At 20.8% G+C, this 26167-nt stretch overlaps 10 protein-coding genes across 10 annotated transcripts; 6 read left to right on the top strand and 4 right to left on the bottom strand.

Moving 5' to 3' along the window:
• Positions 1-746: 746 nt before the first annotated feature.
• PY17X_0525700 (tryptophan-rich antigen) lies at positions 747-1998 on the top strand (the record flags this gene model as incomplete). Its single annotated transcript, XM_718716.1, has 2 exons — positions 747-1016; positions 1204-1998. The coding sequence occupies 2 exons, from the start codon at positions 747-749 to the stop codon at positions 1996-1998; spliced, it is 1065 nt and encodes a 354-aa protein (XP_723809.1).
• A 3231-nt stretch (positions 1999-5229) lies between these two features.
• Positions 5230-5703, top strand: PY17X_0525600 (early transcribed membrane protein; the record flags this gene model as incomplete). Its single annotated transcript, XM_022955278.1, has 1 exon — positions 5230-5703. One exon carries the CDS (start codon positions 5230-5232, stop codon positions 5701-5703), a length of 474 nt encoding a protein of 157 aa, XP_022811722.1.
• A 1584-nt stretch (positions 5704-7287) lies between these two features.
• On the top strand, positions 7288-8224 carry PY17X_0525500 (conserved Plasmodium protein, unknown function; the record flags this gene model as incomplete). The annotated part of the gene is made up of 2 exons (XM_022955277.1): positions 7288-8110; positions 8208-8224. The coding sequence occupies 2 exons, from the start codon at positions 7288-7290 to the stop codon at positions 8222-8224; spliced, it is 840 nt and encodes a 279-aa protein (XP_022811721.1).
• A 1899-nt stretch (positions 8225-10123) lies between these two features.
• Positions 10124-13645, top strand: PY17X_0525400 (conserved Plasmodium protein, unknown function; the record flags this gene model as incomplete). Its single annotated transcript, XM_722020.2, has 1 exon — positions 10124-13645. One exon carries the CDS (start codon positions 10124-10126, stop codon positions 13643-13645), a length of 3522 nt encoding a protein of 1173 aa, XP_727113.2.
• Positions 13646-14680: 1035 nt separating this feature from the next.
• Positions 14681-15925, bottom strand: PY17X_0525300 (glideosome associated protein with multiple membrane spans 2, putative; the record flags this gene model as incomplete). Its single annotated transcript, XM_722019.1, has 2 exons — positions 14681-15102; positions 15244-15925. 2 exons carry the CDS (start codon positions 15923-15925, stop codon positions 14681-14683), a joined length of 1104 nt encoding a protein of 367 aa, XP_727112.1.
• A 2110-nt stretch (positions 15926-18035) lies between these two features.
• On the bottom strand, positions 18036-18560 carry PY17X_0525200 (apical asparagine-rich protein AARP, putative; the record flags this gene model as incomplete). The annotated part of the gene is made up of 1 exon (XM_722018.1): positions 18036-18560. The coding sequence occupies one exon, from the start codon at positions 18558-18560 to the stop codon at positions 18036-18038; it is 525 nt and encodes a 174-aa protein (XP_727111.1).
• Positions 18561-20783: 2223 nt separating this feature from the next.
• PY17X_0525100 (conserved Plasmodium protein, unknown function) lies at positions 20784-21837 on the top strand (the record flags this gene model as incomplete). The annotated part of the gene is given in 2 exon segments (XM_034637427.1): positions 20784-21332; positions 21349-21837. The coding sequence occupies 2 exon segments, from the start codon at positions 20784-20786 to the stop codon at positions 21835-21837; spliced, it is 1038 nt and encodes a 345-aa protein (XP_034493401.1).
• A 407-nt stretch (positions 21838-22244) lies between these two features.
• Positions 22245-22904, bottom strand: PY17X_0525000 (BSD-domain protein, putative; the record flags this gene model as incomplete). Its single annotated transcript, XM_022955276.1, has 2 exons — positions 22245-22594; positions 22844-22904. The coding sequence occupies 2 exons, from the start codon at positions 22902-22904 to the stop codon at positions 22245-22247; spliced, it is 411 nt and encodes a 136-aa protein (XP_022811720.1).
• A 353-nt stretch (positions 22905-23257) lies between these two features.
• On the top strand, positions 23258-23825 carry PY17X_0524900 (AP-4 complex subunit sigma, putative; the record flags this gene model as incomplete). The annotated part of the gene is made up of 2 exons (XM_722015.1): positions 23258-23439; positions 23567-23825. The coding sequence occupies 2 exons, from the start codon at positions 23258-23260 to the stop codon at positions 23823-23825; spliced, it is 441 nt and encodes a 146-aa protein (XP_727108.1).
• A 519-nt stretch (positions 23826-24344) lies between these two features.
• On the bottom strand, positions 24345-25040 carry PY17X_0524800 (conserved Plasmodium protein, unknown function; the record flags this gene model as incomplete). The annotated part of the gene is made up of 1 exon (XM_722014.1): positions 24345-25040. The coding sequence occupies one exon, from the start codon at positions 25038-25040 to the stop codon at positions 24345-24347; it is 696 nt and encodes a 231-aa protein (XP_727107.1).
• Between the last annotated feature and the right edge of the window lie 1127 nt (positions 25041-26167).

Here is a 26167-nt window from a genome sequence, read left to right as displayed (position 1 = left end):
AAAATATAATTGGAATATAATTTAAATATAATTAGAACATACTCGTTGCATTTATAAATTATTTTTATTTAGATATGCGCTTTCATAAAAAAAAAAGTAGGCGTTAATTTATGTATTTTAATTTAATCGGTATATGTATTTTCTCTTTTTATTTATGCGTATAATAGTATATATAAAATAAAAAAAAAAATTATATAAAAATAAATAAAAAAAAAATTATATAAAAATAAAAAATAAATAAAAAATAAATAAAATAAATAATAAAAAAAAAAAACATACTCCATAAATTAAATAATAAAAAAATTTTCATATAAAATGAAATATTTTTTTTTAGAATGAATATTATGATATTTGTTATTATTAATTTATAAGTACATATATTTATTATATAAATATAAACCAGTAAATATTATATTTATATGTATATTGTTTTTAACCTTTTATTTTTCTGTACGTTGTGCTGTTCTGTGTGCATTTGAATCGTTGCGCGCTTATTTATACTTTTATTTTGTTTAATTAACTGTCAAAAATACTTTTTTATTTTTTTTTCCATATAATTTCCCATAAGTTGAAACTTAGAGCATCGTTTAGTGTTTATATTTATACGAAAACATTTGCCGAATAAATTAAAAAAAAAATATAAAACTAAAAAATTAAAACATATAAACTATTTTATAATATTTTTTTACATTATCCGATAATTTTTATTATCAATTTTATCATTAATATTATAAAATATCTTTAAAATGGATCCATATTATAAGCAATTATACGAAAATTCTCATACCGCACAAAACGAGGCACCCTCTACTTCTCGTTTTGCCCCTTCTTTTACACGACCTTCTACAAACCCTATTCATGATAATCAAGATCCAAGATCACTTGAATCTCAAAGAGAATTAAGAGTGAGAAAAGTTCCAATTATATCTCAAAAACCAAGTCTTCTTAGTTCTATTGGGGCATCAATTATGTGCATTGTGGCAAATGGCTCAAACTTCTTGAGTAACATTTCACCGGTAATATAAAAAATAAACGTATTTCCTATTGCTCTTCATTTTGTACATCAATAATGTATATGTATATGTATGTATATGTATATATATGTATGTATATTTATATGTATATATATTTATATTTATATATATTTATATTTATATATATTTATATATATTTATATATTTTTTTTTTTTTTAAACCTATTAGTTTCAACTTAATCCATTCGATTATGAAGGAAATTCTCAAAACCCCGTAGAATATTATTTTGACGATCCAATAAAAACAGAAGAATGGAAAGCCAATGAATGGGAAACATGGAAAGAAAAAATCGAAGCAGAATGGCAAACTTTTAATGATGTTATTGAAAGAGAAAGATTAAAATGGTTAACAGCAAAAGAAAGAGATTGGAGTGAATATACAAAATATGTTGAATATAAATGGACACATTATAGTCCAGATTTAGAAAAACTTATAAAATCAGATATTTTAAAAAGAAACCAAACATTAGACGAACGTGAATGGGATGAATGGATGAGATCAGAAGGAAAAGAATTAATCAGAAAAGATGTAGAAGAATGGATAGCTTATAATGAATCTTATTTAAATGTATGGAGTATTAAGGAATGGGTATCATGGAGAAATCAAATAATAACTAAATGGATATCATCCGAATGGAAAAGGGAAGAAGATGAATACTGGGCTAGATGGGAAGAAAATTGGGTTAAACATTATAACTGTGAAGAAAGAAATAGCTGGATTGCTTGGAGAGCTAGAATAAATAAAGAAATGGTCGAATGGAATGAATGGACAAAGAAAAAAGAAGAACAAGTTATAGATCATAGATCAAGTTCTTGGGGACGATGGAAAACTGAAAAACAAGCATTATTTGACATGTGGTTAGATTCATTTGTTGATGAATGGATTAAAGAAAAACATTGGTTTATATGGACAAGTGAAAGAAATGATTATTTCGCAAGAAATAGATATATAAAATTCCAATAAACTATAAAAATTATTAACTAATCATTAAGTTGTTTTATAAATATTTTGTCAAAAAAAAACAAAAAAAACCCAAAAAAAACTCAAAAAAATAAAAATATTTATGCAATCACTTAATAATAATGCCTTATATTCATTATTTTATTTTTTCATGATATGGTTTGAATAAATTTAATCCTTATTTCAAATCAATTATGTAATAAAATGATGGGGAAGGCTTACATTATTATAATTTTCAGAAAATATATTCCTTGTATATTTACTATGTAAAATGAAATTACATATATTTGATAAGGATATATACATGTATATATAAATGGGTGTAAATTATTAATGTAAGTAATTTAACTGAGATAAACGTTTTTGAATATAAAAAAATTATATAAGTTTTTGCCATATTTGAATATTTTTAATCGATTAATATATTTATATTACATATAATATATTAAATGTGTGTGTTTTTATTTTTTAATTTATGTTAATTGCAACATGTATTTTTGCTATAGTTATTTATTATATGCATTATATATATAACATATTTATGGAATAATATTAGAAAGTTATTTCAATTATATATATATATATATATATATATATATATCATTATTTAATGCTGCTGCCCTTGTTTCATAAATATTATTTTTTTTTCGATACATCCACAAGTTTGACAATAGTACATATATATTATTTAATTAAATTTTTATGCTTATTCATAAAAAGCAAAATGCACTTATTCATATATATGTAGTTACCATATTTATCTGTAATTAACCTGATTAAACATATCCACACGATCATTTGAGTTCTATAAAAATAATTTTATTTTTCACGTTAACCTTATAAAATATATTTAATTATTAAAATTAGCACTTAAACAATACTAATTTTCCTATTTATTAGGCATAATATTTCTATAAACAATAAATAATAAAATGGTTGATCAATATATTACTGAATTATAGGAACAGGAAAACTGTGTGTTTCTAAAAAATAACTCAATTTATTACGGTCTTAATTTATTTTCTCATTCATATGTATATACCCAAGACACATAGACAAAATTTTACTATTTTATTTTTCCTTTTTAAATAAATTGTTCATTTGTCTATTTAATTTTTTTTTCCCACATTAATAATATTACTAGTACTTATTATTATAAATAATGCTAAGTATGTATTTTTATTAATCTCTTACTTTATTTTTTTTTGATTATTGTTGATTTTTTATTTAAAAAAAATATATACTCCTTTTAAATAATACTTGATAAAAAAATGAAAAAAAATTAATATATTAATTATGGAATATTTGCGTCAATCAAAATAACAAACAAACATATTATACATACTTTCGTATATATTTATTATTACAATATTTAATAAGGATGGGAAATTCAAAATAAAAATACCTTATTTATGAATTATTTTTTATAATTAAGATTGTAATATATAAGAAACATTTTACCATATATAACTAACACACTAAAAATATTTTAGTGTCTTATTCCTACATACTATATTATAAGACACATACTAGCCATAAATAAAATAACAACATATATATATATATATAAAATTATCATGTAAATTTCACAAACAAAATATACATAAGCATTAAAGGAAACAATAACAATGTATAACACACATATATATTCCCACGGTCGCATATTTTTGGAATTTTATTTTCATTTTTTTTTAAAAAAAAAACATTATAATGTCTTGTAATAGTGTGATGCCCAAAAGGCTAAATATTAACATTTGTTTTTTATATAATTTATTAGTATTTATTATTTTTTAGCTATGTTGATATTATTTCAATATTGTTTTTATTGAGCATAAATTTTAAGAATTGCAAAACCTTTTCACATAAATATAATTTTTAATGCTATTTAATATATCACAAAATAATAACAATAATAATATAGGGTAAAATTAAATAATTCCAAATATAGGAAATACGTAGTTACTCAAACTTGTAATATTAAACAAATTTTTAAATATGAAAAATTTACATTTGCTTATTTCTTGAAATTGTTTTTATTTTTATTTTTATTTTACATTCACATATAATATGTTTTATTAAACGATAAATATATAGCTAACTCATTTTTATAATTGTATCTTATCTGTTTAATGTGTTATACACACATATTATTATAATATGTTATGTTATTATATTACTCATTTATTATCACCATACATTATATTAGAGATATTTATGAATTAAATGTTTTAAAAACAATGATAATATATTGGAATATTTACAAAAATTTTAATATTATGTAATTATATGTACTATATATAACATTTAGTTAGCTAGTTATAAATTATTTTTTTAGTAACAAGTGTGAATGTAATAATATTTTAAAAAAGTGCCTTATTAAATTTAGATTTTCTTATTTAATACAGAAAAGGGCCTAATAATTTTATGAATATTTAACCATCGCTATATATATTATCATGCTTTTTTTTATATACATAATTTTTCTTAATTATTTCTATCTATAAATTTTTATGCTGTTATCAAAAAAATATCTAATATTTACTAACTATATAATTTAATACTTTATTAGCTTTAATAAAATAGTATAAAATTGTCCCGATAAAAATTGTTATAATAAAAGAACTATAAAATTTACCAGTTAATAATAATGCACTATATTTTTTTAGCATGTAATTTAAAGATCGATTAAAATAATATACAATTAAATTCAGTCAATATAATAAATATATAGCAATTAATAAAAAAACTAATAAAACAAAACAACTTATGCTATATAAGAATATATTATTTTTATATGCAGCTTCACTAAAAAAAAATATTAGGTTATATTTAACTATATAATAAAAAAAAATTAATAGTATAAATACCATAATTTTTTTTACTCTTTAAAAAATATTAAATATTACTAAATATTATTTATTTTATCATTATTTTATCATTATTTTATCATTATTTTAGCATTATTTTAGCATTATTTTAGCATTATTTTATCATTATTTTAGCATTATTTTATCATTATTTTAGCATTATTTTAACATTTTAACGTCATTTTAGCATTATTTTAACATTTTTTAGCATCATTTTAACATTTTTTAGCATTATTTATTTTGTTTTTTATTATTATAACAAACTCTTATAATTCAATAATCCCCTTTATATATTTATTATATATTTTATTTTTTCTACTATTATTATTTTTATCAATACTATCATATTTTTTTTACTTGTGCAAAAATGAAATTAGCAAAAGCATTATATTTTGTTGCCTTTTTATTGGCCATAAAAGTGTTAATCCCAGGAGCTAACAATTATGTTGAAGCTAAACCCGCAAATACAAAAAAAGTAGTCAAAGGAAAAGCCAAAGGAAAAGCCAAAGATAATGGAGTTACTAAAAGTAACAAGGCTGCAATTATATCTTCAATAGCTGCATCAGTAGCATTAGCAATTGCTACTACATTTGGTGTAATGTATTATCAAAAAAATGGAGGTTTTGAAAAATTATTATGGGGTAATAAAAAAGATGAAAACGAAAGTTTACCACAAGACAAAAAAGAAGATCCCACACCCTCAAAAGATAATTTAAGTACTACTCCAAAAAGAAAAACCCCATCATTTACTCCAATTTCTGATGGATATAAACCATCTAATTCACCAAATGAGAATAGCAACAGAACCCCAACTGCCCCATATACTGTAAAATTAAATTAATATAATTATCCAAACTAATAAAACAACTATTATTTAAGTTAAATATTATTAGATATACCAATTTATATATTCAAATATTTTAATTTTTATACAAAATATGCTTGTTTAGATCAAAAAATCTTTCATGATTCAATTACAGAATATATTTATATTCACATTTTTTTTTTTATTCTAATGATCTAATACCGAAGCTACATTAAAATAATTCTCTTTTTTTATTTCAAATTTTTTCGTGTATATTATTATAAAAAATATTTTTATTTTATGAATAATTTCATATTGTTCATATTAAAAAAAATACACTGAAAATATAATTAATACACATATAAAATATTAAGGGGAGATGATAGTTTTATAGTAAAAAATAAATTATAATTTATTGTCTATAATCCGCTATATTATAATATTGTATTATATTTTTTATTTTTGTGATGAAAATATTATTTTATTATATTCATATTAATGATTTTATTAAATAATTTAATACAAATGTTATATCACATATACTATTTTTTATTTTATGTTTCTGTTTAAATATGTATATATATATATATACATCATTTTTTTTTCTGCATATATATGATGTAACATTATAATAAACTATTAAAATTATAATAACCTTACAAAAAAAATATTTATTATACGTTAATATAAAATAAAACCAAACGTAAATGGGTTGGGATAATAATTTATTTACTTTTAAGTATGTCATTTTATATTTATATAACTTCATTTTTCATAAATAAACCATAATAATAGTACTATAATTGTGCTATATATATTCTCAGATTCCTATGTCTTTAAAAATTGGCTAAACTATTTTTTAATTTTCCTTTATCTAGCAATTTTGTTAACTCATTTTTAAAGCAGTAACACATGAAACTAGCAAATTTGCCAATATAAAATGAGAGAACCAATCACCCCTTTCTTTTGTTATTCGATATGTACATATTTACCAAATGCCTCTCTTTTATTATTCAACATGTACATATTTACCAAATGCCTCTCTTTTATTATTCAACATGTACATATTTACCAAATGCCTCTCTTTTATTATTCAACATGTACATATTTACCAAATGCCTCTCTTTTATTATTCAACATGCACATATTTACCAAAATTTATTATATATTAAAAAAAAGCCATAAAAATGAAATAGTAATATAAAAGGTTTGTTATAATTTTTTTATTTAATATGTATTATTTTTTAATTTTTTTTTTATTTTTTTTTATTTTTTTTTTGTCGTAGATAACTTATTAATAGGCAATTTTTTTTATTTTTTAAATCTTACATAAGCAATATTTAATATACAACAAAAATAAATAATATATATTTTTATGGACATTTCTAAATGTTCTTAAATTCATTGGTTGATGTACTAATGGCCATAATTAATAAAGAAAAATTATTGTTATCTATCTATATCTATATATCTATCTATATCTATATATCTATCTATATCTATATATCTATCTATATATATCTATATCTATATCTACCGCAAAATAAACTAATAGTTAAACAATGTGCCATTTTCTATACAAATGAATTATAACAATTAGGTATATTTTATATTTGTATAATGTCATATAAAAAATTGATTTTCCTTATCGTATTTATTTTGGCATTAAGCATCAAAAATGTAGATAGTGTAATAATTATTAGTCCTGTATTAAATTTTTTTGATAAAATTTTTGGAGTTAAACGAATATTTAATGGAATTCGAAACGTATTTAAATCAAAAAAAACAGAATCATCAAATAATTCAGAAAAAATAAAAAATTCTAATAATCTTTCTGATAAAAATAACAATAATAATAATGGCAAAAGTGATGTGACGGAAAAAACTCAAATAATAGGACCAGACCATGAATTGTATCAAAAAATATTAAATCGTTATATCACAACTCAAGAAGAAATAGATAATAAAATAATAAAAGAAAAAGAAGAAAAAGAAAAAGAAGAAGAATTAAATAAATTATGGTATAATAAAATAAAAAACTTTTTTTTTAAAAAAAAGGAAACAAAAATGCCATTAACATTAATTGAATACATATCCGACAAAAATAAAAAAATCTTAGAATTAGAATTAAAAGCAGATAATTTACTATCAAAATGTAGAAAATATAAAACATTCTTTTTTGGAACAACAATTTTATTGATTTTGTTAAGTTCATTTCCATTCTTACTTTATAGTTATGTAGATTATATAAATGATGGTGATTTGACTACAAGATTTAATAAAATGTGGAATCGTAATACATCTATTTTAGAAGAAAAAGAAAAATATCATAATAGCTTTGAATATAAAGTTCATAAACGTATTAAAAATTATCGAAGTTCTACCTATTTTAAAATGCTCGATCTTAACGTTTCATTATCAGAAATTGATGGCATTATCTACCGTAAGTTCAAATGTCTAATTTTTTACCATTCATTATGTGCACATATATATATACATACATATTTATATTTTTTTTTTTTTTTTTTTTTTTTTTTTAGTTCAACTATCTTTCTGATATAATACTAAGTAAACATTTGTTTGACCAAATCCGTTTCTATTTTTTTATATATCAACAATTCCTCATTCAAATTAATGGCATTATCAAAACAAAATTGATATAATTATTTTCGAAGATTATTTAATAAAACATAAAAATCTCTTAGTCATATAAATTGATTCAGAATACCTTTTTGATAACATCTTTATTAAAAAATAGATAAATCTTTAATAATAGACATACAAATATAACAGGATAAAACATATTACAATTTGAATAGAAATATATATACATACTACATTCAATATATTTAATTTTCTATTTTTGAGAAAAATAATTTCATACTTAATTATACCCCCCAAAATAAAATTTCCGACATATACAAAATAGTGTGAATTAGTTTCAACTTTTTTTGACTCATTAATTTAATTCCGTATTATAAGTTCCTTATCAATTTGTTTAGTAAAAGTTATTATCACAAACTTATAAAAAAAATAAAATTTTTTATAACAGATCTTTTAAATAGATATATGAATATATATTTGTTTAAAATTAGTGAACATATTATTTATCATTCAAGTCAAATAAAAAAATATTATCATATTAATTTATTTTGAAACATTTTTTATTTACCTACTTTATAAATATATTCACATTCAGTCCAATCAAATACAACACACACTTATTTATTTCATTTTACTAATAAAAACAAATGTGACTTATTATGAAAATTTAATTCATTAATCTTTTTCGACAAATTAGTATGCTACACTTGATTAGCTACTGCCATAATTTTGTTATTTTTGTTTTGTTTGTATTTGCTTTATTATTTTATTATTTTATTTTTTTATTTTTTATTATTTTATTTTTTATTATTTATTTTTTTTTTTTTTATTTATTCACCATTTCGAAAATATTTCAAACTATTTCAAACTATTTTCCCATTGTGTTTGCCTTATTATTTTTTTATAATAATCACATACCCCCAACCTTTTTCGTAAATAATAAAGTATATTCTGTTTATTTTCACAACATTATTGTACTATATAATATAGCAGTGCAATATTGTTCCATATAATTATGTTATTTATTTTGGTAAACCCCAATTTAGCTTTATATAATATCCTTAAACACAATAATTTTACAAAAATAACATATTTTTTTGAAAAATATAAAATTATAAAAAGCTGTTTTTTTTATTTTTTTATTTTTATTTTATTTTATTTTATTTTATTTATTTTTTTATTTTTTATCTCTTTATTAACGAACAAAATTATTATATATTTATTTAACGAGTAAAAAAATGTTAAAACATTATAAGCTGAGTCATTTTTTATACAATTCGCCAGCATTTATCTATTTTTATTCGCAATTATAATATTTATTTGTAAGGTCAAAAAAACTAAACACAACAGTATTATATATATATATTCATTTATATTCATTTATATATTTATGCTTACACGCTTGACTCGGCAAATGACATAATACACATCTTTACCATTATCACTATTATTATTATCACTATTATTATTACCACTATTATTATCATGAATAACATATAATGTATTTATTCACTTATTCAATTAATAATGCAACTGAACAATCAGCTATTTAAAAATACCTTTCGATATTCTTTTACCAACCCAATTTTTTGTTTAAAATCAAAATAACATCACGAAAATAAATACACATATAAGTGCATATACCCTCTTGGTGTTTCATATATTTTCCATAAACAAAAACTGTATCGCAATTTTTATTCATTTAAAAATAAATGGATTCCAATTATCAAGTTTTAAATAAATATAAAATAAGGAATAACATATATTAATGACCAATTAGCTAGATAGGTAGCTACTTACAATTTTTTTTTAAAACATACTGAAAAGAGTTAAAAAAAGAATCACAAACAAAATGAAAAAAAATCCTAATAATAGCAAACATGTAGATAACAAATGTGTAGATCAAAAATGTTTAGATGCAAAATGTTTAGATGCAAAATGTTTGGATAACAAATGTTTAGATGCCAAATCAATGCACCATGGTGACCACGATGAAACAAATACTGAATGCGCATATATAAATAAGGAAGATGTTGATACAAATATTGTTAATAAAAAATTGTCTATGCTCTTAAAACAATACAAAATAGAGAATATTAAAAAAAGGAAACACTTTAATTTAGTATTATTATTAAAAAACAAACAAAAAAGTTTAAAAAAAAAATGTTTAAAAAAAAAAAGAAAAAACAAAAAAAATATCCTAACCAGTGATTATTTAAACATATTAAAATCGGAAAAAGAATATTTAGATAAATATGAACAAGATAAGTTACTTTTAAATAATATAAAAAGATATGATATTAATAATGATTTATTAAACGATGGATCATATTCTATTTTTTTTTACAATGTTTTTATTCATGGCTTATATATAAATAAAGACAGTGCCAAAATAATTAAATCTACAGACCCCCAAAATTTAACAAAAAATAATACGACCAATAATAATAACCAAAATGATGACGAAGAACAGTGTCAAAATTGTTCAAAAAAAAACAGTGATTTAAAAAAAAAAATATTTTTTTTTAATGGCCATCAAGCAATATTATCTATAGCAAACTATTTTAAAACACTTTTAAACAATTTGCAAAATGAAAATATAACAAATAAATCTTTTCATTTTATTGAATATGCACAAATGGAAGAAAATAAAGAAAAATATAATATGACCAATTTGCAAACTTATGATATAAACTTATCTACTGATAAAAATTCTAATAATATTGAAGAGACTGTCAATAATATATCACCAAATAATAATTGTGAAAATTTCCAATCACCCTCTACTCAAAATATAGATACATATGAAGAGAAAAACAAAAACCCAATAAAAATAAACGATGCAAATTTTAATAAGATTCTAAACACTTTTGTATCTGAATTAAAAACATTTTTCTTTTCAATAATTTCGAAAGTATCATCACCTAAACTTATTGCTAAATTAATTGTAATCTTTTCAAAACTTTGCTTATTATTAAATCCATATTATCTTAATACAACTCACTTTATCGAAATTTTAACTGACTTTTCAAATATAATTCCGATTAAATTTATAAAATATTTTGTTAATTTCTTTATAAAAAATAAAAATAATTTTATATCAAAATATAAACAATTTCAAAATAATGTCATTTTTAATGATGTCATAAAAATACAAACAATCGGAGCAAAGCTAATTGGTTTTATTAAAATTTTACAAAAAAAATGTAATAATAATGAAAAAAAAGAATCTCAAAATGTTTTTTTTTTAAATATATTATTATCTGAATGCTTGCCAATTAATCATTTAGGGTTTTGTAATAGACAGTCTCTAAAAAATAATATTAATTTTTTTTTTTACGACTCTTTTAAATCTCACGTAGATACAGAAAATGATCACTCTGTTATTTATGACCAATTTCAATTAAACATTAAAAAAAATATTGGAAATTATGAACAATTAAAACATATCATACATTCACAAATACAAAATCAATTATTCAAAAATGAAAGTTTAGATCAACATGACCAAACTGGTACACCCCAATTGAAACAAAGCGAAATTTATAATAATAATAATAATAATAAAAACCAGCACACACAAAATGACCATAATACAATTCGTTCAAATAACACATCTGCATCTATTTTAGATGCTCAAATGGGTTCTGAAAAAAATGAACCCAATTCTGTTAAAAAAAATATCGAAGAAAATAATGAAAATCAAAAACACAACCATAAAAGAAAACTAAACGAAGATATATCTCTAGACGATTTAAAACCAGAAAAAAATCAAAAAATAAGTTCAAATGAAGAAATTAATGTAAAAAATAAGCCAATTGAAAATTATAATGTATATATTTCATATATCTATATTATTATGTTTATAAAATATCCAGAAATGTTCATTTCAGAAACAAAAACAGAAGAATTAGAAGACATATATAATGCATTTAAAACATTTTATTCATATACAAAAAATTTAAAAAAAACAAATATATTAAATATAAATACTATAAAAGAATATCTATATAATGCAGATTTTGATTTTTTAGGAAATAGACATATATATAATATGTTAATACATGATGAAAACTTTTTAAATATATATTTTTTCAAAATACTTATGGCATTAAATTTTTTAAATTGTGAACTTAATATATTAAAGAAAAAAAAAATAATAACTAATCAAGATACAAGTAATGAAAATAAAAATAATAATACATCTTCCAATAATAACACTAATGAAGATAATAACAATATTTCATCAGGTGCAAGAATAATAAAATTAAATCAAAAAGATATGAAAGAAAATATTAACAGTAATACAAGTACTACCACAATTTCAATGAGCAATAGTCATGATAATAAAAATACAAAATCTAAACATCTTGATACAAAAAATAATTCCCAGAATAACTCAAAAAAATATAGTGAAAAAACTAAAGAAATTATGTACAATTTTATGACAGATTTAATTAATTATTTAGAAAATTCGAAAAACTATAATCATTTTAAATTATTATTATCTACAGAATATTGTTGGTATATTTGGAAAAAAAAATTTATAACAAAACAATCTAAAGATAACTTTGATACAAATTTCCAATTTAAAAATATAAATATAGATATGCTAAAAATAAATAATAATTATCCTGATATCGAAAATGAAGCTAATAATTATAGTAAAAAAATAATAAATAATAATTCACCTCTTTATAATTTAATAAATATAGTTGAGAACTATGAGACATTAAATAATATAATGAGTTATTATTATGAAATGAATCAAAATAATCAAAATGTTACTAAAAATATTTATCAATACACAAAAGTTCTAGATACTGTCCCTTCTGACAATACAAATATAACTGATTCAAATCAATTATCCAAATCTAATATTGCATCTAACGAATTGAATAATAAATCTAAGAATAACACATCTACTAATCACAAACTTTTAAAAAATATGAACAATTATTTACTCGAAATTAACAAAATATATTTAAGAAGAGAAAGCGAATTTTGGGAAATCGATGATGATGAAACTATTACTAATTCTAAGAAAAATGAAAATGAAAATAAATTATTAATAGAAAAATTAATTGACAAATTAGAAGATTATAAAAAAAAAATGGATATTGATAATGACCCAATTAATGAAATCGAAGAAGATGAAAAAAGTAAAAATAATCCAGTTTTTAAATTTAGATTAGCTAAATTATTTATTCTTAAATATATAGATTTGTATACTATTGTAAAAAATAAAGAATTATCAACCAATTGTGATTTCTTATATAATTTAATGATACAAATGGATAAAAATTTAGAAAAAAAAAAACAACTTTTAGACAAAAAACAAATTGAAGAAGAATCACATGAAAAAACACTTTGATACATATCAACCCTCTTAATATCTATCAAAATGCAAAAAAGAAAATTATTTTTCTACAAATATTATATTAACAAATTAAATTAAATTATTTTTGCGTATCATATATCCTATATAATATAAGGATACACACACACTATATCTATTTTGTTTTTACTTTATTTTTTCATTGTTTTTCATTGCTTTTCATTGTTTTTCATTGTTTTTTATTGTTTTTTTTTTCCGTTCAATTTTACAACAAATTTGTAATAACTGAAAATATTTAAATCAATAAAATTTCCACGCTATTTTAATCGGTCATAATTCTTTTAGTAGAAATAAAACTACACTATATATTATTTGTATCCATAATATGCATGTACATACATAAGTATATCCATGGATATACATGTAGAGGTATATACTATATTCTGTTAATAAAATAAACATCATTTTACTAGTTTAATATGACAAAACTGATACATTGGCGTGTGCACATAAGCATGCATATAAATATGTAATTATGCATGTGATCATTCGTATATTAACAAAGTGTTATATAAATGACACGCTTATACATTGGAAATATAATATGTATTAAAATTATGAAACATTCAGCGGAAAATGATGAAAAATATATACCTATATAAATATGCATATTGAGTTACATAAACAACGTATTTTTAATACCATAAAAAAAAATACTAAAAAAAGTAAAAGCGTAAAAAAAAAAAAAAAATGATAAAATTATTAACGTTCATATAAATAACAATAATAATAAAACAATTATAAAAATATAACTAAAAAATTTATTTTACTAAATATCTTCAATAAATTTGTTAAAATTTACAACCATATATATTCTTCAAATATTGCGGTTTTACCATATTTGTCTAATTTTACTATATTAGACATTTACAAACATATAATATATATATATACAAACATTTACACACAACTTTAAAATCCCATTATATATGTGGATTTTTATATGCACATATCATATATTTTTTGCTCATACTTTTTTTTTTTAGCTAGCTTCACTATTTTTTTTTTCTTTTAATATTGGCCAATATTATATTTATTTTCAGAAACTCCCATTTCAGCATTTTGTTTTACTTGACCCTCAATTTGTGAATAATCATAAGTTGTTGGAATTCCATTATTATGTTCATAAAAGTTTGAATTTCCATTTATATATTTCTCATTCCCATTCTGTTTAATCATTTCTTCATTATATTCCATGCTTTCGGGATTACCGTTATATGGCTCGTACATATTTTCTTCATTATAACCACAGTTTTCGTCATCATGTTTTATTTCTGGTAATACATCAGCATTTATATCTCTGCTATGTAATTCTGGTGACCATTTTTCTAACAATGGCTCAAAAGAAAAGGCCCAAACTGTTGCACACATTATTGCTCCCAATAAAAGAATTGAAAAGAAGGCTCCAAAGCCAGAGAACACCATTAATAGTTCTGAAAAAATAAGAGTAGTATAATAAGCATATGTCTCATCAAAATGTAGCATGCACACACATACATAGTTATAGTTGCACACACACACATATATAGTTGCACACACATAGTTATAGTTGCACATGCTGCAAAAATGCGTACCTGCTAATCCAGCTAACTTAAATAAAGTCAAATTAGACCATGCAAGCTCTTCATATGTACCCTCATCATGATAAGCCTCCATATAAAAAAATGCTGCTCCGTAAATAAATAGTGAAAAGCTATGTACGATACTTCCAAAATGTAATAGAGTCCAATCTGATTTTGTTTGTTGATAACGTGCCCACCATCTCATATTCATATAAAAATATGCATATAAATATTGAACTAATCTTAATATTGATGATAAAAGATCTAAAGTAACAGCTGCTGATAATAATTTAGATCCAGCTCTAAACCCTCTACACCATTTACTATTATCGGCTACAAAAACTTGAAACATTGCTATATATAATGTACCTAATAAATATATCGACATTAAAACTGATATTGTTAAATGGAATGCACTTGATACTTTAACACATTCTGGTCCTGCATATAAATCAAATATAAAAATTCCAGTTCCTCCAAATGCCCAATAAAATACAAACATTAATATTAATGATAAACATTGTAAAAGAAACCCTGTTCTTAATAAATGCGAACTAAAATATCCTATGAAAGGTGTATGGCTTTCTCCTCTTGGGCTTGGTGATTCTTCATCTTGATATTGATTTTCATATGGAGATGGATACTGAACTTGGGGTAAATAAGTATCATCTCCTTCCATACCGTATGAATACATTTTGTATTTACAATATTAATGAAAAATATATATGGTTTTTTGTCTTTTGCTTATATATATATAATATATATATAATATATGCTCTTTACTTTTCTGTTTTAAACCTGTCTTTTTATTACAAAATATAACGTGAATATATTATAAATCACAATTATTTTTTAATGTGTTATAAAACTAATATATGTATACACGTAATTATTTTTACACAATTTTACATATAATTTACATATAAAATTATGTACTAGGTAATATTTGCAAAAATTGCTCAAATATATATAATACCCCCTTATATATATTTTTTTATTTCTAAATTTAAAATTATTGTGTAAATCTATACAGCCAAATTAATTATATATTTGGGGAAAAAATTCTTCGAAATTCCTAATTAAAACAATGAATTAAAACTTAAAATAACATCAAAAATATATAATTTAATGCGTTCATTGTATATATCAATTTAGTTCATATCTGTATCAAAAAAAAAAAAAAAAAAAAAAAGGTAAGTAATAATTTGATATTTATGTAAATAGCACTTATATTAATTCCATACTCCTCTGTGTATTATAAGATACGTAATATTTTTCTTCATTTTTTTGGGGGAGGGAATATGATGGAAATATTATTTTTTTATATTTTTAATTTTTAATTTTTTTTTTTTTTTTTTTTTTTTTACATATACGCTTATTCTTTCATAAAAGGGTGTAGCACACACATTTAACCAAACGGAAACTTTTATATTTTTAATTATTTTTTCTTTGAAAAATAAAAACAAATCAAGGAAAATATATTATTATACATAATATGATTTTATTTTTTTTATGATAACTTTTTAAACATAATCATGATAAAAGAAAAAAGACATTTACAATAAACGTAATTATTCACTAAATTCGTAAAATATGTTTTTTATTATTCTTCCGTGAAATATATTATTTATACATATATGTGTATTTATTGGAAAATATAATAGAATTTTTTTTTCATCATATACATATAATATTAATTCTTTTCCATTATATCTTTTTTTTTAAAATTACCATGTATGTACTACGGTGCAACAAAAAATTACAAAATATTTATATCTATTATCATATACACATTATACATATTTGAAATATGCGTGTTTTATTTATTTTCATTTTTCAAAATAATTTGAAAGTACATTCGTTTCTTACATTCGTTTTTTACATTTCCCATTACATTCGTTGTTTTACTTTCTTGGTTATTTTTTCTCTATTTTATTAAAAAAAAAAAAAATTACATTATTTTATATTTTTTTTTATCGAATTTCTGAGAATTCTATTAATCTCAAAATTCACATCCTTAAAAAAATTTATAGAAGTCTATAAACAATTTTTATTAACTTTAAAATGGAAAGTATTTTTTTTTAAATTTACAGTATTCAAAAATATGGACAAAATATATTTATACCTAATTAACTGTATAAACCTTTTATTTCTAATTATTATATATACATATTAAAAAAAAATTGTAGGTATAATTATAAAGGGAAAATAAACTAAAACATAATAAAAATACAATAACTAATTTTAATGAAACTATTTACACAAATTTAAACTGTTTTATTACAATTAAGTTGATTGAAAAAAATATGTGCACACATATATAAAACAACGCTTAAAAATTAATTTGTCTAAATCCCTTTTATTATATAATTTTGCTATTTTTTTAAAGTCAGACAATTTTTTTCCTTTTATTTTACTATATATATATTAATTCTTAATTTTATTTTTATTATCCATACATACACACACACACAAGTAATACCAGTCTATTTCATGAACTAAAAGTAGCATTGTTAATATTATTTGTTGGTGTTAATACTTTCATTTATTTTCCCATTTTTAATAAAAATTATTTTAAAAGATTTTCATAACAAAAACTATACATGTATGTCGTTTGTTTATAACTTAAACTATTTAATTTAAAAAAAAAAAAAATTAACAAAAAATTAAAAATAAATAAAACAAATTACAAGGTGAAAAATGAAAACTGTGATCCCCAAAGTATATTTTCATAGATATCATTATGAAATAAAAAAAAAATAATTTACTTGTTCATAATAAAAATCAAAATCTATAAAATTCATTTATGGAATACCTATTAATTTCAATCCAGCCTGGAAAACATTTGATACAACATGTCCCGCAATACTTGATGGTGTCATAGGAGGTGGAGGCGGAACTACTGGTGGAGGGGGAGGAGGCAAAGCTTCTTTGAGGGGTTGTGTAGATTCGTTTTTTTTAGCTTTATCATTATTATCATCACTATTTTCATGATCGTGTTCCTGATCATGATCATGTTCTTGGTCATGCTCTTGATCGTGATCTTCATCTTCTTCATCGTCTTCCTCATCATCATTAGAATTATCTTCTTTTGATTTTTGACTTAAAAAAATGAAAGATTCTTTCTTATCAAAATTGTAATCATCTGTTACATTTTCCTTTATATTATTGTGAGGGTTTATTTTTTTTAAATTCCCATGTTTACGACCCATTCTATTTAATACATTAACTTTAGTTTCATTTTCTCTTGAACTAATTTGACCAATGGAATAATAAAAGGTACAAAATATAAATAGATTAATAATTTTTTTCGACCACATTTTTTTCATAAAAAATTACATATAAATATTATATCCTATATTTTCATAATTTATAGAGATGTTTTTCTTTCTGAATCAATACATACATTTAACTTTTTATTTGTGTTAAATTATATTTATCTATCTCTTCCTATTACTGATGTCTTAATCAGTTTTAGAATCACTATCAATATTTTACTGTTTAACGAATATGTATATATATATATATATATATATAATGAATGTGTATTTTTTTATTAAAATTTTTATAAAATTTATTGCCTTAGTATTAAAGGGTGTTCCAAAGAAAAAGAAAAAAAATTAACAATATCAAATATTTTAATGAAAAAATATCCTATTTTTTCCTTATTTTGTTTAATTATTATTTTTAATATGCAGATTCGAAAAAATATGCTAACCAAATGTGTTATATACTATATATGTGCATATTCCTAACACCCATGCATTATCGTAAGTTTAGCTAAAGCACCACAACGCAGCCACACAATTCAATAAATTTCAATTCGCATAATAAAAATTGTTTCAATAAAATAAACGGTTCCAACATAATGTTCATATATTCTCCACATACACACATGTAAAATATACTGTCTTATACACAATTATTTCTTTTTCAATTAAAGAAAACAAATATAGAATATAAAGGTTTCTATTATGTTATAAAAATTACCATACACAAATGAAAATTAATTCTTTATTTAAAATTATTCAACTATGTAATTGTTTAATCAAATTATATATCCATCGAATCTGATAATACGTTGTGAAATATATTGATATATTCATAAATTTAAATATTCCCATTTTTATTTTATTACTATAACACATTTTTTCAATGAAATAACTAAAAACTAAGACAATATAAATTTATACGTACTTGTAGTTATAAAGCACTATTATTTTGTTACCAATTTAAATAAGAACGTTAAGTTGCTGTAAAAGTAGCAATTATTTCCAAATATAAAATATAAAAAATGTTGTACCATATTTATGTGTGTGGTTTTATAAGTATGCACACACCAATTTATATGAATTCCTAAAAGAAAGCATCTCAGAATACACATGTGCATATATACAGATGATCACATAGGTTTATAAATTGTTCATATGATGTATAATCACCTCTTCTAATGACATCAAAATTTAATATAAATAAAGATCATTTAATTAAAAATGAAAAATAATTATAATTTAAATATTGTCTCTTTATAATAAAATCGCTAATTATATGTACATTTTTAACATGACTTGTTCATATTATTTACCATTGTTGTAATAAATATATATAAACGATAACCTAGCTTTAACTTATTTTCAAATCCTTTAAAACATGTTTACGGCTACATTTTTTTCTCCTTTTTAAAATCAAACAATATTTCAACAACATTAAGCTTTTAAAGAATTCGATAAAATTATTTTATCGAAAATACATTCTTACTTTTTTCCAACATTTTAATATGTACAACCATGCAATTATTTTGAAAAAAATATTAACAAATCACCTTTTTGAAATAAAATTAGCCAATAACAATAATATTTTATGTATGCTCATAAAAAATGTATGTCTTTTTTTTTTCACGTTTTAAATATTTGCATTTTCTACCATATATTGTAATATATCAAAACAACAATTTTTAATAGCCCTAATAAATTATTAATTATTTATTTTCCTATTGTTTTTAAAGTATGTATATATATATGTGCTAACGAATACAGGTGTATGCATATATGTTATATTTTTATAATCTATAAGTTATTTTTCTTTTTAACTTTTTTTTATATTAATGAAAAAAATATTAAACTGCATATAATACTTTATTTAAATATTTACAAATAAATACAAATAAATACAAAAAAATTATGATTTTATATAAAAAAAATAAATAAAAAACATATTCCTATTTTACACAACCAACAGAAAAATGTTGTAAAAAAAAAAATAGAATAATTACAAAACAATTGCACAACAAACGATAATAAAGCAAACACATTGATGCACCTTTGATTTTTGGTAAATTATATTATTACTTATTATTATTGTTAATTTTTTTATATATTTTATGAAAAATAGCATTTTCCATTTTTGCAGACAAATTTTGATTTTTTTTACTAATTATACAAAATAGGAAAAAAGAAAACAAAATGATAAAATATTAATTTTTATGTAATATAAAAAAAATAACGAATGGCAAATGAATATATATAAAGTATATGTAAATAATCAAGTTCAAAATGTCTAATTTTAAATTTTCAGCCTATGCACTCATAAACTGTCTATTAAAGAGAAAGCATATTATTGTTTTAATTAATACGATTGTCATTTTATGTTTTAGTAAAAATATAACACACCATTTTTATAACAATGCAAAAAGTTGCTTAAATTTATACTATTATTATCCACATACGGAATATGGTCAAAATTATGGTAACAATGAAGTAACTAAATCTACTTATCAATTATTGAAATGTTTTTTAGGTTATTCTAAGGAAGAAAATGGATACAGTTTTATGCAAATAAATAATATTGCTAATCTCTTAGACATTTCAAATGAAAATGACGAAAATTCGATAAGTGTTGAGGTAAATAATGATGATTTCTTAAAAAATATCGCAATTCGTCAAAAAACTTTATTAGCATCTAGTAATTATATTCAAAATAGACTTGTTAAAAAGCGAACTTTATTTTCATTAGCGAAAAGCCGCAAAAAAAAAAAGAATAAATCGTTGAAAAAAAAAAACAAAGACAAAAAAAAGAAAAAAAAAAAAGAAAAAAAAGAAAAATAAAAAAAAGAAAAAAAAAAAAAACAAAAAAAGAAAGAGAAAAATAAAACATGCAGATGATGATGAACCCGAATATTATAAAAAAAAAAGAAAAAAATATATAGACGATGATGATGATGATGATGATAATTATAAAAAAAGACGAAAATATGTAGATGATGAAGATGATTATAGGAGAAAACGAAATATTAAAAAACACAAGAAAAAAAATAAAAAATATGACGAAATAGATGATTATGATTACGATTATGATTATGACTATGATTACCCCTCCGATAGTGATGATTCCCATGAAAAGATTAAATCGAAAAAGAAAAAAAAAAAGAAAAAGAAAAATGATGACGATGATACAAATAAAGACAATTTAAAAGAAAAAAAACAAGAACTTGAAGAAGTTAATAAAGTTGTTCACGAATTGGAAGAAAAGAAAGATATTCTCGAAAATGCGGAAAAACACATGGTAGCATTATTAACATCTATACATTCATTGGAGGCATCATCATAGAACATATCTTAGTAACCCCCCTTTAAAATATCACCTAACACATATATAGAATAGCATATTTGGAAAAAAATAATAAAATATTTAATAGACATACCTCCAATTTGGAGGAATTATTTTTACGCATTATTTTACGCATTATTTTAAGCATTATTTTAAGCATTATTTTAAGCATTATTTTTAATTTTTTTGTATCCCATTTTAATTTTTTTTTTTTATTTTAATATTTAATCTTTAATGCAATGTATATCTACTTATTTGAGAAACACACTTATAAACTTTTTAATCCAGTAAGTCGAAAAAAATAAAGTGTTAAATATTTCAAGCAATTGCTATATAAATAAATATGCACACAAAAAAAATGAGAAAAAAATGAAAAAAAAAACTCGGTAAATTGTCCTATACGTTTGTCATATCTTCTTACTTTCAAACGCCTGTTTGACTATTATCATTTTTATAGTTGAAAAATATTTTAGCCAAAATTCATCTTCGCTAATTAATTTAGGTACAATATTATATCTCACTTTTTTTAAGCTTGTAATTTCTTTTAATAAAAATGATGCCCATGTAACATATTTATTGTCAAACATAAAACCTCCTATAGTATATCCTTCAGTTGTGTTAAAAAATGTTTCCTCATTTGCTGTTATATCTTTTATTTCTTCAATTATATTTTTAATTATAACTATATTTAAGTTTGCGTTTAAATCTTCAAGTCCCCATATAATAAGTTCATTCCATGGGGGTTTTACTTCAAATTCTACAAAGAAAATACAAAATTGTAAATCAAAAAATAAAGCGAATATAAACCTAAGGTAATGCTAACACATTTATTTCATATTTATAACATTATAAAACTTGTTTTAACCAAGTATATATTTATTACAAGCATAGTACAATACAATAATTGTATGCCTATATGCCATCAAAAGTTTGGTAACATGTACTAAATTTCTCATTAATATATAAATCATAATATATAGTATAAATTTATGCATATATTTATCACCTTTTTCGTACTGAATTTCACATAGTTCATATTTTTTTCTTTTCCCCTGTTTATTCCCCATTATAATAAATTTACAGCTAACATATTTTAACTCATTTTAAATCATATTTTGTGTATTATTGTATTTTTTTTGTTAATTTAAAAGCACCAGTTTACGTAAATACCCATATCCTCAATCTTGTACTTCCATACAAAAAAATATTTTTTGCAAATTCAAGGCACATATTTAAAAAAAAAAAAAAAAAAAAAAAAAACAATTAAAAACAATTAAAAAACGAAATAATTTATTTCACAAAATAAAAATATTTTATTTTTTCATCACATTTTTCTGTGTTATATAACTATTTTTATTTTTATATATATTCATTTAATTCGTTTTATTTCACCTTTTTGTCTCTATTTTTTTAATAAAAAATGATAGAATTTATTTTGATGGTTAACAAACAAGGTCAAACCCGACTTAGCCAATATTATAACAATTTAAGTATTGAAGAAAAAACAATATTAGAAGGAGAATTAATCCGAAAATGTTTATCCAGAGTAGATTATCAATGCTCTTTTTTGCAATTTAGAGAATATAAAATTATATACAGAAGGTTAGAAATAGTGATCATATATATAATAACATATACTATATTCTATGTCTATATTTTACAAAATAAAATAAAAAAATGAAACAATTTTTATATGTTTGTTATTTTTTCCCATTTTTCCACCATTCAGATATGCCAGCCTATACTTAATCGTAGGAGTCACCAACCAAGATGTTAATGAATTTGCTATCCTTGAAATGATACACAATATAATTGAGATTTTAGATAAATATTATGAAAACGTATGTGAACTTGATATTATGTTTAACATAGATAAAACACATTTTATTATTGATGAAATTATATGTAATGGTGAAATATGTGATATGAATAAAAATAATGTTTTAAAACCGATAATACTAATGGATAAATATTCACTAAAAATATAAACAAATTAACCAAAATAAGTTAACCAAAATAAATTAACTAAAAATGTGTGTGTGTATATAACATAATATATTTTATGCATCTACTAAACTTGATGTATTCATATTAAAATTAACTAAAAGATAAAATGAATCACAAAAATATAGATCATCATTATATTATTAACGGCAATATTATATACACATACATGTATATACCCAAATTTGTGTAAAATTAAAAATGTATTAAATTAAAAATGTATTAAAATAAATAAACATACACATATATAGCACATGCAGCTATGTATTTATTATACAAACCCTAAGATATCTCTACATTTCATTAATATATATCATTATGTTAAATTAAAAAATGTAGCAAAATGACAAAATAGTAAAATAGCAAAAATAATCAAAATAACAAAAATTGTATAAATTGTAAAAATTGTATAAATTGTAAAAATTGCAAAAATTGTAAAAATTGTAAAAATAACAAAAATAACCACGGATATAAACGATCAAAGAACATAATTCTAACTATATTTATATCATATAATTTTCTACAAAATTGCAAAGTATCCCATTTTGGCAAAATAAGCATGTATGTATGTGTATTTTCAAAAAGATTGCTTTATTTCTAGCTACTAAATTATCACCATATTTATATATAGGAAATATATATGTTTGAATTTTATTTAATGTATTTTTATATTTAAAAATATATTTATCATTTTTTATTTCAATACCATTATCCTCTAAATAATTATATATATAATTTTTGTCTTTTTTTGTATCATCGCTATTTTTTTTTTTTTTTTCATTTTTTCCATCTTTATCATCATTATAATTATTGTGAAAATAAATACATGTATTCATTTTGCTGTTCAAATCGCTGTAATTATTTATTGCATCACTATTTACTGCGTCATTTTTTCTTTTATTTTTCTGCTCTTTAATTATACCCAGCTTGGATGAAAACCCTGTTTTATTATTATTATTATTTTTTTTTTTCGAGCTTTCAATTTTTTTAACATATAATTTTCCTTTTTCCCTTTTTCTATCACAACTTTTCAAATATGTTTTTACACTTCTTTTATTAACCCTCTTATCTTTAGATTCGATTTTTCTTTTCTTTGTTTTATTTTTTAATTTTGAATTTTCTTTATTTGCTATATCATTTTTCATGTATAATTTTTCTAATATTTTTGTTTGCATTCTCGTTTGGATATTTCCTTCCATTTCTGCTTCTATTCTTCCTCTTTATTTTTTTTAAATAAATAAAAAAATAAAAATAAAAAAATAAAAAATAAAAAAAATAAAGATCTATAATATGTCTTATTTAACTAACCCTCTTGATTCGTTTTTCTTTTTTATTTTTTTAATTATAAATTTGCTTTTAAAGAATATCATCAAAATTGAGTACAATCTTTCTATAACATTTATTTTGGAACATTTATTTTGGAACATTTATTTTTGCACATTTATCTACTACGCATTATTTTTTGTTTCATTTATTCATTTCCCTTGTTCCTCGCATTTTAGCTTTTATATCAATCTCACTTTATTTTGTTTGCTTCGTTTGCTTCGCTCGCTTCTTTGTCTGATTCATGTATTACTATTATTATTTTGCAATTTTATTTATTCGCACGTTCGATAAAGCATTTGCTTATTTATTTGTCACTGCATCTATTTATGGCTACATCTATTTGTAACTACACCTATTTGTAACTGCATCTATTTATGACTATATTTAATTATTATTGCTATTATTATTGTGTACTATTTAAAGTTGAATATTTTGATACCCTGTATATTTTCATGTTTGGATTTATTTTTTTGTAAATTTGTAAACAATATTTTTATAACAATTTTATCAAGTTTTTATTTAACGAATATTTTAGATTGATTCAAAATTGTTATTTCATTTTTTTTTCACTATAATTTATTTTATTTTTGTATTTATTTATATAAAAATATATATACATGATAATAATTTCATAACTCTTATTATAGTGCTAACCAATTATGTATATACATATATATAATATACATACATATATATATATATATTTTTTTTTTTTTTTTTTTTTTTTTTTTTTTTTTTTTGAATTATGATAAAAAATATATACATCTATTTAATGATAGTTCATATATTTCCTATCTTTAAATACATTTATTTTTGAAAATGTATAAGGTTAATATTTTATTCTATTTTTGATAAAAAAAAAAATGCATGTGTGCGTATGGTATTACATAGCAGTTTTTGTTATTTTATAAATTATGTATTAAAATAAAAAAAACAATCTTTAACTCAGGTAAAAATAAGTCAAATGCCAAAGCGCAAATACATTTGTTATGCAATATAA

The sequence above is a fragment of the Plasmodium yoelii genome (assembly GCF_900002385.2).
Source record: "Plasmodium yoelii strain 17X genome assembly, chromosome: 5".
Lineage (NCBI taxonomy): Eukaryota > Apicomplexa > Aconoidasida > Haemosporida > Plasmodiidae > Plasmodium > Plasmodium yoelii.
This window is presented reverse-complemented; position numbering and strand designations above follow the sequence as displayed.